Genomic DNA, 12,136 nt, shown 5'->3' with positions numbered 1-12,136 from the left:
TGAGAACAGTCTTTCTGATGGAAAGACTTGAGTATCTGACCAGAGGATGGATCTTCACTTATTCCTAGGGAACCACTTATAGGTGCCCAGTAAAATACCCTGATTTAGGTACACCTGTGATGGAAAAAGCCCCTATTACCCTCGAATGGGAAGCAGCCCTCTTGTTCACATTGGTACTGCAAACCCCAGGGTTTCCCTCAAACCTCAGAATGATCTCACCACCCAGAGGAGGTCCACAACTTTCTGGATCCTTTGGACCACTTCCTCTCACCCAGATCTAATAGAACTACACTTATTTCAGGGTTTCCTCTGTGGCATAGGGTGAGGGAGAGGGAGTGATTTTGCAGCAGGCTCGGGAGGCAGAGAAAAGCTAAAACCTTGAGGTGCCAGGGATGGCACAGGGGCCTACAGCACCCAGCCAAACTCAAGACCAGGTGGTAGAAGGTGGGTTATAGACACCGGGGTGCAGTAGACAGTAGGTGCAGGAGCAGGTGAGGGAAGCAGCCTTAGGGACGCAGGGGGAAGGTGGGAGTAGTGTGGGGACAGTGGGGCAGGAGCCGGCCTGGAGGCTGGGCCACGGAGGGAGCAGGCTGCCAAGGGTGCAGAACAGGGCCAGGGCAGCCACCGGGGCTGCACGTCTCGAAAGTGCAGGAGGGCCAAGGAGTCAACGCTGCTGCCAAGAAGCCATTAGGCGAAAGGGGAATTTCCAGGCTGGGCCAATAAGGCACATGGAGAGCCCCAGAGCTGGACTGCTAGGGATTGCGGGGGAGGGGGTGGGGGGCCGTACACCTGGAGGCAGAGAGCCCAGAGAGGTACAGCCAGTTAGACCAGAGCTCTCCCTGGCCTCTGGCAGGGTGCCCACCTGACACCCCACCCCTAAGCCAGCAGTGTGGCACTTAGAGGCTCCGGCTTCCTTCCTCTCTGAACCAAAGCCTTTCCGCAGGCAAGTCCCACCCTGGCATGCATACCTCTAATGCAGTGCACTGGCCGGGTTCTCCCCCAGGCCCTGGGGCTCCAGCTGTGCCTGGAAGTTGGCAGGTTGTGTTCCTTTCTGGAGGCTCTGGGAAATCAGATTCCTGCTTGTGTGGGCTGTTGGCAGAATTTAGTTCCATGTGGTTGTGGAACAGATCCCTAAGCGTCCAAGGTGCTTTCTGGTTGTGTTGAGATCTGCAAAGTCACATAATTTCTTCAAAGAGCTCTTTCTGTGACTCAGTACTCTGGCCTGATCTTGCTGAATCAAGACTGAAGACGCTGGCTATCAGATGTGTGATGCTCAACTTGGCTCCTAGCTTTTTTCTCAGAACCAGCAATGGGCCGTCAAAGGGCCTTATACAGCCCTGACTCTTCCGTCTGCCTCTGCCTCCCTGCAGCTGGGAAAGGTTCCATTTTCAAAGACTCGTGTGATTACATTGAGCCCACCTGGTCAAGTCTCACCAAAAACTGCATTACATTACACACGCGAAGTCCCATTGGCCATCTGCAGGAACATTCCCAGGTTCTGGGGATTAGGGCATGGACATTTTGGGGAGCAGTGATTCCATCCACTACAGTTCACTGTCTGGTCCTCAGATTCGTTATGTGTCCTACTTGCAAAATATATTATGCCCATCCCAAGATCACAAAAAGTCTCATTCTATTACAGTATCAAGTCTAACACCCAAATCTCATCATCTAAATTGTCTAAATCAGGTATGGGTGAGGGTTTGGATATAATCCACCCCGGGGCTCAAATCCTCTCCATCTGTGGGTCTGTAAAATTAGAAAACAAGGTAACTGCTCCAAAAATAAAATGGTGGAATGGACCTAGGATAACAGTATACGCATTGTTTCAAAACGGGAGAAAATGAAAAAATAAGTAAAAGCCACAAGTCCCAAGAAAATTTGAAATCAAGTTTAGCAAACTACATTAGGTACCAAGGCCTGGGAATATATTCTGTGGTTCAGGCCTCTGGCCACTGGGCTCACAGCTCCCCACCCTGGGTTCTACTCTGCCCTCGGAGTCCTCCTTTCCCATCACAGGTAACAAAGGTTTACAGTTTAGAAATTTGCTTAGCCAGTTTCATGTGTGTAGAATATTGGAAGTCCTAATTTTGTACTCCGTCCCTTTGAGATCCCACGTTATTTCTACTAGAATGAATTTCTTGAGAGCTTTGTGGCTCTTCTGGATCTACCAGAGATTGACTCCATTACACAAGAGGTTGGTCCACAGACTTCCCCCCTGAATGATCCCGTTATCTATTTTTGACTTTTGCTGAGCTGGCCGTGGGATGCCTTTAAGCTTCTTAGGTGCTCTCGGGTTGCAGAGGGGCCTGCTTAGTCACAATCTCTTCAAAGAAATGTCGTGTGCCCGCATACTGTTCTTCTGATCTTGCTGAGATCTTACAAAAGGTTGTACAGCAACACCTGTGGTTAGTTCTCCAGAACATGCTTTTCTCACCATGAATCACTTCCTTTCAATGTCTTTTGCAACTAAGACAGGATAAGAATTTCCCAAATCATCAAATCTTGGGTCTTTTCTGTTTAATAGTTCTTCCCTACATTTATCTCTTCCCTATTACATTTTACCATAAATGGTAAGAGACAAGGCCGCACATTCAACACTTTGTTTAGAAATTTCCTCAGCTCAAAATGTCCATATAAAGACTTTATATTAACATTTGCAGGAGCTTTGTTTTGAATACTCAGAATTTGGGGGGAAAAAAACAAAAGGCAATTAAGATAAAGGGATAAACTGCAGTATATCCCATCAGAGCATTACTCAGCAATGAAGAGAACGAGCTATTTATACACACAACAGGAGTGATTCTTAAAATAAGGCTGCATGGAAGACAGGAGATGATAACAAACTTCTAAGGTTCCACTATAAAGAAGAATCTAGAAAAGACACATTTATCCATACTGGAAGTAAATCAACGGTTGCCTAGGGAAGACACGGGAAGTATTAGGAAGGGGCATGAGGTAACTCTGGGGGTAGGTATGTCCAAGAACATGGCTGGGTGATCCTCAGGTTTGTGCATATGTTAAGGCTTACCAAACGGTACGCTTTAAGTATGTGCAGTATACTGCATGTGGACTACACCTCAATGAAACTATAAAAAATGATTCCACTAACATCCGGGTCTTGTGCTTCTACTGGAACACCAGATCGAGCACCAATATAGTGACTCTACCCTCTCTCTCCAAATGCCCTGTGAAGAGAGCCTCTTCCTCAGCACTAAGGAAAACTGGCAAGCAGTGAAGGCTGTTTGCAAGGGAGTCCCCAGAAGCTCTGGCTGGTCACAAAAACTACAACTTTGGACCACAGTGTCTGTGCCAGTTCTTGCCCACGCGGCAAAGACACTGGGTAAAGAGCCAGGGAGGTACAAGTATCAAGGTAAACTTTACATTCTTTGCTCCGCCACTGACCTTGGTCAGAGAGTGACACAGCCCTGGAGATCCTAAGAATTTCCACGCATCCCGATCTCATACAGTCACAGTGACTGGAATGTTTGTGGACGTTTTTAAAATGGGCACATCCACTCCCACTTGCTGCAGTCTCCGCAATTCCAATTACTCGCACCCAGGGCGAAATTTATTTTTGTTTCCTTCCTGGGATGGTAGGTCTTGCAGCCAGAGACTTGGGCAGCAGATCGGATTCTGACCTTCAGGGCAGCGGGAACTTGGCAGGTCCTCAGAAACAGCTTCCCCTAACAGTGCTGGGAAACGTGGCACCTATGCTGGAAATAAGACACATTCAATCCACGCCGCTCCCAAACACCGTGAAGGCTGCCCCAACCTTCCTCAACACCACCCTCAAATTACGCTGAAATCCAGACAAAATCAGGCCCACAAACCCCTGACCTCTCACCTAAAAAGCTTGTGTCAGCAACACCAGAACTGGACTGAGAGTGGTTCTCTGCCAGCCCGCTCTTCCACTTGAGGTACCTGAAGCTGGAGGCCCCCACAAGCACCGTTTACCGCTTCCGTTTGGCAGGGCCTACTGTCTGCAAACCAATCCAAACAGTAAAAAGAACGTCCAAGATTAACGATGGTTTAAATAATGTCTTTATTATCACAGAGACCAGAGCAACAGAAGACAAGTGGTTCTCCAGGTGGGGTGACTCGGAGAAAAATGTGTCACATGTACCACATGAGGCCAACAATGTCCATGAAGAAAGTAAAGCTCTTCTGTAAGCCTCCAGAACACAGCTCAGGTCCTCTTGGCTAAAGATGGGTGAGGTCCACACCTTTACCAGTCAGTGGGGAGGGAATGAGGAACCCCATTCAATTCAGGATTCTCATAATTTCCTCCAGAGACTGGAGGTGTCCCTGAGGACATACAGAAACGAAGCTGGTAGAACTGAGATGGTTTCTGCCACAGACACTGGGTGGCAAATTTGGCAAGGAACCTGAGCAGGTCTGCAAGTGCAACGCAACCCGTGAAAGTGTCCCTGTACCTGGCATCCTTAAGGTCTCTCCCCAGTGCTAATGTTCAGATACATGAGGTTCAACATCTGACTGGTGTCTTCCTCTCCAAGGGCAATCACAAAGCCCCTCTCCACACAAGTCCTGTTGTGTCGAAAGCACTCCTAAAGCCGTCCTGCAGTGTGAACCTTCTGGTGCCGAATGAGGTGGGAGCTTAAACTATAGGCTTTCCCACATTCGTTGCACTCGTATGGCCTTTCTCCAGTGTGAACTTTTTGGTGCCTAACAAGGTGGGATGTTCTGATGAAATCTTTCCCACATTTGCTGCACACAAATGGCCTTTCCCCTGTGTGAACTCTCTGGTGTGCAATAAAGTCAGAGCTTCTACTAAAGAATTTCCCACAGTCGATGCACTCAAAAGGCCTTGCCTCAGTGTGAATTCTCTGGTGTTTAATGAGGGTGTACTTGTGGCCAAAGGATTTCCCACAATCACTGCAAACGTAAGGGTTTTCTCCAGTATGGATGCTCTCATGCTGAACAAGTGTGGATTTGTGTCTGAAGACTTTCCCACAGTTGTTACACTTATAAGGCCTCGCTCCATTGTGAACTCTCTGGTGTACGATGAGGTTGGAGTGATGGCTAAAGTATTTTCCACACTCGCTACACTTGTAAGGCATTTCTCCGGTGTGAATTCTTTTGTGCTGAGTAAGATTGTCTTTGCGGCTAAAGGCTTTCCCACATTCTTTGCACTCGTAAGGCCTTTCTCCGGTGTGGATTCTCTGGTGCTGGATAAGTGTGGCTTTGCGGCTGAAGGCCTTCCCGCATTCGCCGCACTCGTAGGGCCTTTCTCCGGTGTGGATTCTCTGGTGCTGGACAAGCGTGTCTTTGCGGTTGAAGGCCTTCCCGCATTCGCTGCAGCTGTACTGCATCTGTCCGCTGTGAGAGGCTTCCCCGCTCCCAGTCCTCCTCTTCCTCTTGCTGTGGGTGGCCTGTCGCTGGTGACTGCCCAGACTGGCCTGGAGGCTCCACTGCTCCTCACACAGAAAGGGCTTTCCCGACAGGTGAGGTTCTTCACAAACCCTACAGTTCTTCCCAGATGAGGTCTTGCCTCTGTCTCTTCTGACAGGTTTCTCTACACTGTACTGCTTCTGATGCTGGTGAAAGTTTGCACTGAACAAGAACTGTCTCCCACACGCCCCGCAGGTGTAAGGTTTCAGTCCTTGGCATATTTCCTGGTGTTCATGCAGGTGTAAGAGGTCTTTCACGATGGGGCCACAAATGTCACAAGGGTGAGCCATCTGGGTTGATGAACCTGCCTTGGAAATGCTATCATGGGAGACTCCTAAAGAAACGGTCTGCTCAGAAGGTGCCTCTTCATCTTTCGCCGCGCACCAATAACCTGCGGGCAGAAAAATGCTCTTTAAGTGAATGGGGACTTTGGAGAAGGGGCAACCCCATCACAAACTTGTCTAGTATTTAGCCCACGGGGGTGTCGGTAGGACAGCAGATGTGGGATCAGGTTAAAGAAAAAGCTGCTGTGCAATGCTGGGCCTCAAAGGGTCACAGAATGAGGAAGCCTTCACAAGGGACAAAGACCCAAGGACGGGGTGTAGGTCAGGGAGAACCAGCAAGTAGGATATCCAATTTACTCCTCTGCAGATGACTTTTGAAGGGCCTTAGCTATTGGTGGGCACTACAAAGAAATGTATGTCTAGGCCCAGGAAAATCTGATTTAAAATGAGCAACTTGTGTTCAAAAACAATTTAAGAACAGATGTGTGTCTCAGACACATCAGCATTGTCCAACACAGGACGGCACTGCAGAAAGAGCAGCAGAGAGCACTGGTGAGTGGGCGTGGACAGCCCTGGGTTGGAGGTCTGGACAGAAACGATATAAATAAGTGTCCAGAACGAGGAGAAAAAGATAGAAATAGGTGTGGTTTATAACCTAGGCACCAAACAGGAGTGGTGCCCAGGACAGGTTTCTGGTGCTATTTGAAGCCAGCCCTGAAGCTCCCTCCCCACGCTCTCACTCACCAGGGCCTGTCCACGTCCCTCCAGCCATGGCTAGAGTCATGACCTCTCAGTCAGGCACTCAGAGTTCTTTCCCCTGCTATGTTCAGCAACCACAAAAAATCTGGAAGAAACAAGTCGTAGAGGAAAGACAGGGCAAGTAGGAAAGCAGTGGCCCAGAGCAGCCTGCCCACAAGAGATTAAAGGACAATTAAATACTGCAAAATGAACACCAGAAATGTCTTGCAGATCAGCACCATGGGCCCCACAGGCAGTGGCCATGATGACAATTCATGACACAGGTAGGCCCAAGGAAATGCCAATTATAGGAAAGGGTAGAATCTGGAGCACAGAGGTTATCACAAATGTGGACAGAGCCACATACAGCCAGGAAAACGGCAAGCAGGGTAGTCCACGGGACTGACCACAGGGACTGAAGGAGGCAGTTCACACAGCTGAACCCTGGCACCCAGAAAACCTGTGTTACTGAGGGAAAATGGCAGTGCCCACAGCAGCTTTGGGAAGAAAATGGCAACCTCTGAGGGAAAAGAGTAGAGCACGGCCCAGAAAACTGGGGTGTGTGGGGCCTTACCCAGGAAGACCGTGTGACTCAAGTCTCTGGGCCACTCTTCCCAAGAGAAACACACAAGCGCATCCTTCAAAGTCACATGACCCTGATTGACATCAATAACTGAACACAGGGGCAGCAGCTCTCCCCAGGACTCCTGGTCTATCCACCACACCTTCACTTCCCTCCTCAGCTCCCCAACTCAGACAGGATACCAGGCCCTTGTGTGATCGGTGCCGGCTCACTCGTTCCTCATTTCCTAGTAATCCTTTTGTCCAGCCCAGAACAACAGGTGGGGGACAAACAGACACTTCTGCCAGCCAGTTCCCCTGGTCCGGAGATCAGGCCTCTTACATACAAATGTGAGCTCAGAATTCTCCTCTAAAGCCCCCAGGCTATGAACTCAGATTCCATCTCCAGGACACATCACTCTTTAGACCACACCTCCCTCAGGTCTATGGATACCCACAACACAGGTACCTCCCACGTGCAAATGTGCACACGGCATCCACAGAATTCTTGGTTATTGCAGCCAAGATCACATCTGGCTCCAGCTGATGGTTCCCAGTGCCGTGTATCTCTAAACCCAGCTTTTAAATGCTCCCTTCCTGGCGCTATTCTTTGATTCAATTTCAGCAATCCGGAACCACATACAGACATCAGATAAGCCCAGCCCCTTCCCACTTTGCCGTTACATACCAAGGATGCCATGTCCTCAGCAGTCGGGCTTAACACTTGACACTACGTTCTCATTCAGAGTCCGCACCCACCGGCCTTGTACCCCAAGCACAGTCACTCTGCCAGCTGACCCAATCAGCCTCTGAGCTAATCTACCTCTGCGCTTGGCAGAAACTCCCTAGGTCCCACTACAGGTCACCACGAAAGCCTGGGGAGCACCCAGCAAAGGAAACGGGTGCCTGCTTTGGCCTCACTTTCATCTCATCTCTGTTACTGCTACGCCCCAGCACTCATCTCATGTCTCCCCTCTCTGGAAGACTCCCCGCACCCCGCCAGACCCTATTATCTCCCCCACCATGGACACTACACTCCCTTTGTCTCTTAAGTGACTCCCTCTCTGCCGTGTCCACCCCCCTCCAGACCCTTAATGGTACTGCCACTGTGACAAAAAGATTCTGTCTATAAATCTGACACACAGCTCTACTCTAATCCATATACTGGCTGCCACTTTGTGGACTTGGATCCCTCCTGTGAAATCCAAACGTGTGCGTCCAGCTGCCCACCTGAAACCTCCACTCAGATGTCTTTAGACGCTACAGACTCAAAGTGGTCAAAGCCCAACTCCTGATATTATTTCCGGAAGTTACTCCCACCACCAACTTCGCTGTCTCAATTGAGAATTTTTCCATCTTTATACCTTCTCACGCCAAAAACTGTCAGGTCATCAAAACTGTCAGGGAGCTGTCAGGTCATCCCTGAGTCCTCTCCTTTCTCTCACCATCCACATCAGAAAGTCCGGTTGGCCCTACTTAAAGAGACACAAAAAACAAACCCAGAATCCAGCACCCGTCCCTCACCTCCAGAACCACCAATCTGGTCCAGCCATCAACAGTCTTCTTTCCTCACCCCAATCTTCTTCACTGTGCAGCCAGAGAAAGCCTGTGAAGACCAATCGGATCACTCCTCTGCTCTAAACCTTCCATGGCTCCCACCAGCCCAGCTCCACAGGCTGCTGTTCCAGAGCTGAATTCTGTCCCCTGCTCGCTGATCACACCAAACATAACGGAGACCTGAGGCTCCCTGAGCACTCGCAGTTCAGCCTCCAGGGATGTTTTTGCCCAAGCTTGTTCCTATACCTGGACACCGTTCCACACTTCATCCCACTGCACCAAATTCAAGGTACAGACCGTTAGTGACACCAGCATCCCCACACCCAAAGGCAAATACAAGGGAGGTGAACATTGCTAAGACACCAGCATTTGCCATACTGGGTTACCAAGACCGTGGGCAAGTGCACTGACTGAGGACCGAGGACTCACCTATGCAGAGATCCTAGGTGCTCCCACCCTCAAAGCAACCTGGCAGTAAGAGGGAAGAGGGGGCTGAGGACGGCAGGCCACCACATGGGGCACCACGGACTGAACGACTCCTGTAACCCCTGCCCTGCCCTTCCGCGCCCACGATTTCTGAATGTCTCACCTCAGATACTAAGACCTTAGTGCCGCCTCCGCCCAGCTGTGCGAACAAAGACCGGTGTCACCACGTCCTCACCGGTAAAGCAGACAGTAGTGGTACCCACCTACACAGGGCTGCTGTTTGGGTCACACACGTTAACACAGATCAAAGATCTCTGAATTGGCTTTTTATCCAAATGGTTTTGGTGCAAATGAAGTGATGGGATTTTTAAATTGGGGATTTCTTTTTCAGCTTCTCAGAAAACGTGATACTTAAGACTTTCCATCATAATCAGACAGAGGCAGGCGCTTTGACCCGTCACTGGGCATCAGTATACACTTACAGCTACACACGTTAATCTTCGCCCACTTGCTCCTGCGAGCCGGGTGTACCCGTGTCCCTTCACCAAACCGGCCTACTGGTATACCCTCCTCTGCGGAGTGTGCGGGCCGCCCCTCTAAGACGTCCACGGCCTCTCCTTACCTGAACAGCTGGGGAGCTGGTGCACCAGCGCCCTGGACTGGGCTACGGCGGCTCCCCCCCGCCCGGCTGACTCTCCCCTGCTCCACGCGCAGAACCTTTGCTGGGTCCACACACCGGCCAACGTGGAGCGCCTCTCACCTGCCCCTGCATCCCAGGCCAGGCTCCTCACACCCTCCGGCCCTCTCCTCCTCCAGCAGGGACTCTCCCTGGAGGGAATGAGGGCGTCCACCCCCTCCTCCCTGCCCTCCGATCTCTCACCCCAAGGACCACACACGACAAACACATCCTGAATCTTCTTCCCCCGAATCTGGCCTCCCGACCCGAGGCCTCATCCCTCAGTGGTCTCCACCCCAGCCCCCTCCCCAGATGCCCGTGGGACACCTCCCCTGCGAGGCGCCTCGGCTTTGCCACGTCCCGAGCGCAACTCCCGACTCCTGCGGGGCAGCTCTCTGCCGCACTCTCTCGGACCTCCGGGGAGAAAAACCGGACACGGACCTGGGACAGCCCCTGACTCCTACTTCCAGAGCAGCCGTCATCCGACATCCGACGCTGAGGAAACCCTGCCAACCACGTCTCCACCTGCAACCTCTCCAGCCGCCACAACACTCCCGGAGTCCGAGGCTCCTCACCGGCGCCCCCGCCCCCGGGCTCGTCCCGCCCCCCGGAGCCCAGATCGCCTCACGCGGCTCCGCGGCTCCCCCGGCCAGTCCACGCAAGGCTTCCGCTCGCCCGCTACCCCCCCTGCAAACATGACGGCCCCACTTGCCCCGGCCCTCGCGGCTCATCGCCCCTCCGAGCCTCTGCGCGCGCCGGTCGCTCGGCCAGGACCACTTCGACGGCGGTGACAAACGGGGGCTCCTCCCACAGCGGGCCCCGCGGCCCAGAGCACTGGAGGCGGGGCCGCAACCGCCTCAACTGACACCCTTCGTTCGAGGCTTTGTGATTCCGAGCGCAGGGACGAAACGCGTCAAGGTCCGGGGAACAAAGTACCCACCTAGGCCGGATCCACCAACCGCGGCCGCCATCACAATCTGGAGGACCATACGGGGCCGTGAGGAGTCCCAGGTCGGGACCCGCGCGCCGCCGTCGCGGGCAGCGGAGCCTTCGCGGGCGCTGCCACCGCCGAGCCTCCCTGCGGCGAGCACAGAGTCTCCTCCCGTGTCCTCCCGCTTCCGTCACTACGGGCCGAACCAGCGACCCCGAGGTTCTAGTCCGAGCGGCCCACCGAGAGCGGACAAAATGTCCGCCGCGGGGAAGACACCGGAAGTCCCGCCCAGTCGCCTTCCGCGCGCTTTAAAGAGTGCCACCAAGCAAGGCGCAGAGGCTTCTGGGTAATGTGGTTCTCCAGAACAATTGGCCCCAGACACCCACGGACTCGCTCCTGGCCGGGGTGGGGCCCAGTGGTCCCGCGAGGGGCGCTGGGAAATGGTACCTCGAAGCTCCGAGGATGGAACGGGGCTTCGCTCCTCACAAGGAGCTGGGTGTATTATGCGGAGGTCAAAGAAATGTTTGGAAACGTTCTTGTGGCTATTTCCCAAAGCCACAAAACCACGTGGACACATCTCATCAAATGTCAGTTCGAGTCCACTCAGCGCACTCTCATTTCCTTGCCGGTTTTTAAATCCGTGTAGATGAAAATTTTAAGTTTGGGTGCTTTGGCTGGGTCAGGGGTCAGGGGTCAGATCTGCAAATTGCCTCTGGGGAGGAGGCAGGAGGGTTATTGTGTCCAGGGAGGCACTTTCTTGCAGGTGGGGGTGCTGATGGAGGGCAACCCAGGCAGCAGCACCCTTTAATTCAAATGATCCTTCTTAGCCCAAAAGCTGATATACTGATTCCCTCTAGGACTATGCCACCCATCTGGAAAGGACCATTATAAATGCTTTCCAATGTGCCAGGACGGTGGCTGACGCGGTCCTGGTGGCCGCAAATGTGCGAAAGTGACTGTCTGAACCCAGAAATAAAGATTTGGAACAGCATGATCTCATTTCTTTGCTAGGAAGTGATTTCTGATGTGGAAATGTTGGGGTTCAGAGCTGATGGCCAAGAAAGAATTCTTCAGATGTCTTTGGTACAAAAAGGTGGTTTTATTAAAGCAAGGGAACAGGACTCAGGGGCAGAAAGAGCTGCATTGGGGTTGTGACAGGTGATGATTATATACGCAATGTTTCCAGGGCCCTGAGGGGCTAGCAGCTGTTAGAAACCTTGTTACATTTATTACTGTTTAGTAAAATCTCAGTCATGAGACCCTTCAGATGTTATCAGTAGGCATATGCTTGGAGTATGACTGCCAACATATATACGTTGGGGGCTAGGGGTAAAGAAAATTTCTATAGGAATTTCTAAATGCTTACAGTAGCCTCACAGGACCCTTGAGGTTGGGATAATGTTAAGATTGCCTTGTGACTTCAGCAAAGTGTCAACATCAAGGCAGCTGAGTGCCTAGTGGAAGGTCACTGCCTGTTTCAAGGACTTGTCAATGGGCTGTAGACAGTAAGGAAATTTAATTTTTTTCTCTTGCCTTTGTTTCCCACATCAA

At 51.8% G+C, this 12,136-nt stretch overlaps 1 protein-coding gene across 4 annotated transcripts; it reads right to left on the bottom strand.

The window, feature by feature from the left end:
* Nucleotides 1–4,026: 4,026 nt before the first annotated feature.
* ZNF134 (zinc finger protein 134) lies at nucleotides 4,027–10,854 on the bottom strand. 4 transcript variants are annotated; one of them, XM_019436976.2, is made up of 4 exons: nucleotides 10,595–10,854; nucleotides 8,520–8,601; nucleotides 6,441–6,540; nucleotides 4,027–5,803 (listed from the first exon to the last, which is right to left on the bottom strand). In XM_019436976.2, exons 3-4 carry the CDS (start codon nucleotides 6,478–6,480, stop codon nucleotides 4,569–4,571), a joined length of 1,275 nt encoding a protein of 424 aa, XP_019292521.1. In that variant the 5' UTR covers nucleotides 6,481–6,540; nucleotides 8,520–8,601; nucleotides 10,595–10,854; the 3' UTR covers nucleotides 4,027–4,568. The 4 variants fall into 4 exon arrangements, with proteins under 4 accessions (XP_019292521.1, XP_019292523.1, XP_019292519.1 ...); XM_019436978.2 differs by lacking the exon at nucleotides 10,595–10,854 and adding an exon at nucleotides 8,982–9,603; XM_019436974.2 differs by lacking the exon at nucleotides 8,520–8,601.
* Nucleotides 10,855–12,136: the final 1,282 nt, after the last annotated feature.

This window comes from Panthera pardus, unplaced genomic scaffold (genome assembly GCF_024362965.1).
Source record: "Panthera pardus isolate Hobbes unplaced genomic scaffold, ASM2436296v1 HiC_scaffold_18, whole genome shotgun sequence".
Classification (NCBI taxonomy): domain Eukaryota; kingdom Metazoa; phylum Chordata; class Mammalia; order Carnivora; family Felidae; genus Panthera; species Panthera pardus.
This window is presented reverse-complemented; position numbering and strand designations above follow the sequence as displayed.

Excerpts from the sequence above, each read along its gene's own strand:
- ZNF134 (XM_019436973.2), bottom strand. The coding sequence starts at position 10,643 with ATGGTCCTCCAGATTGTGATGGCGGCCGCGGTTGGTGGATCCGGCCTA. Across the intron at positions 5,804-10,594 it reads GGTTGGTGGATCCGGCCTAG|GTTATTGGTGCGCGGCGAAA; the intron begins GTGGGTACTTTG and ends TTCTGCCCGCAG.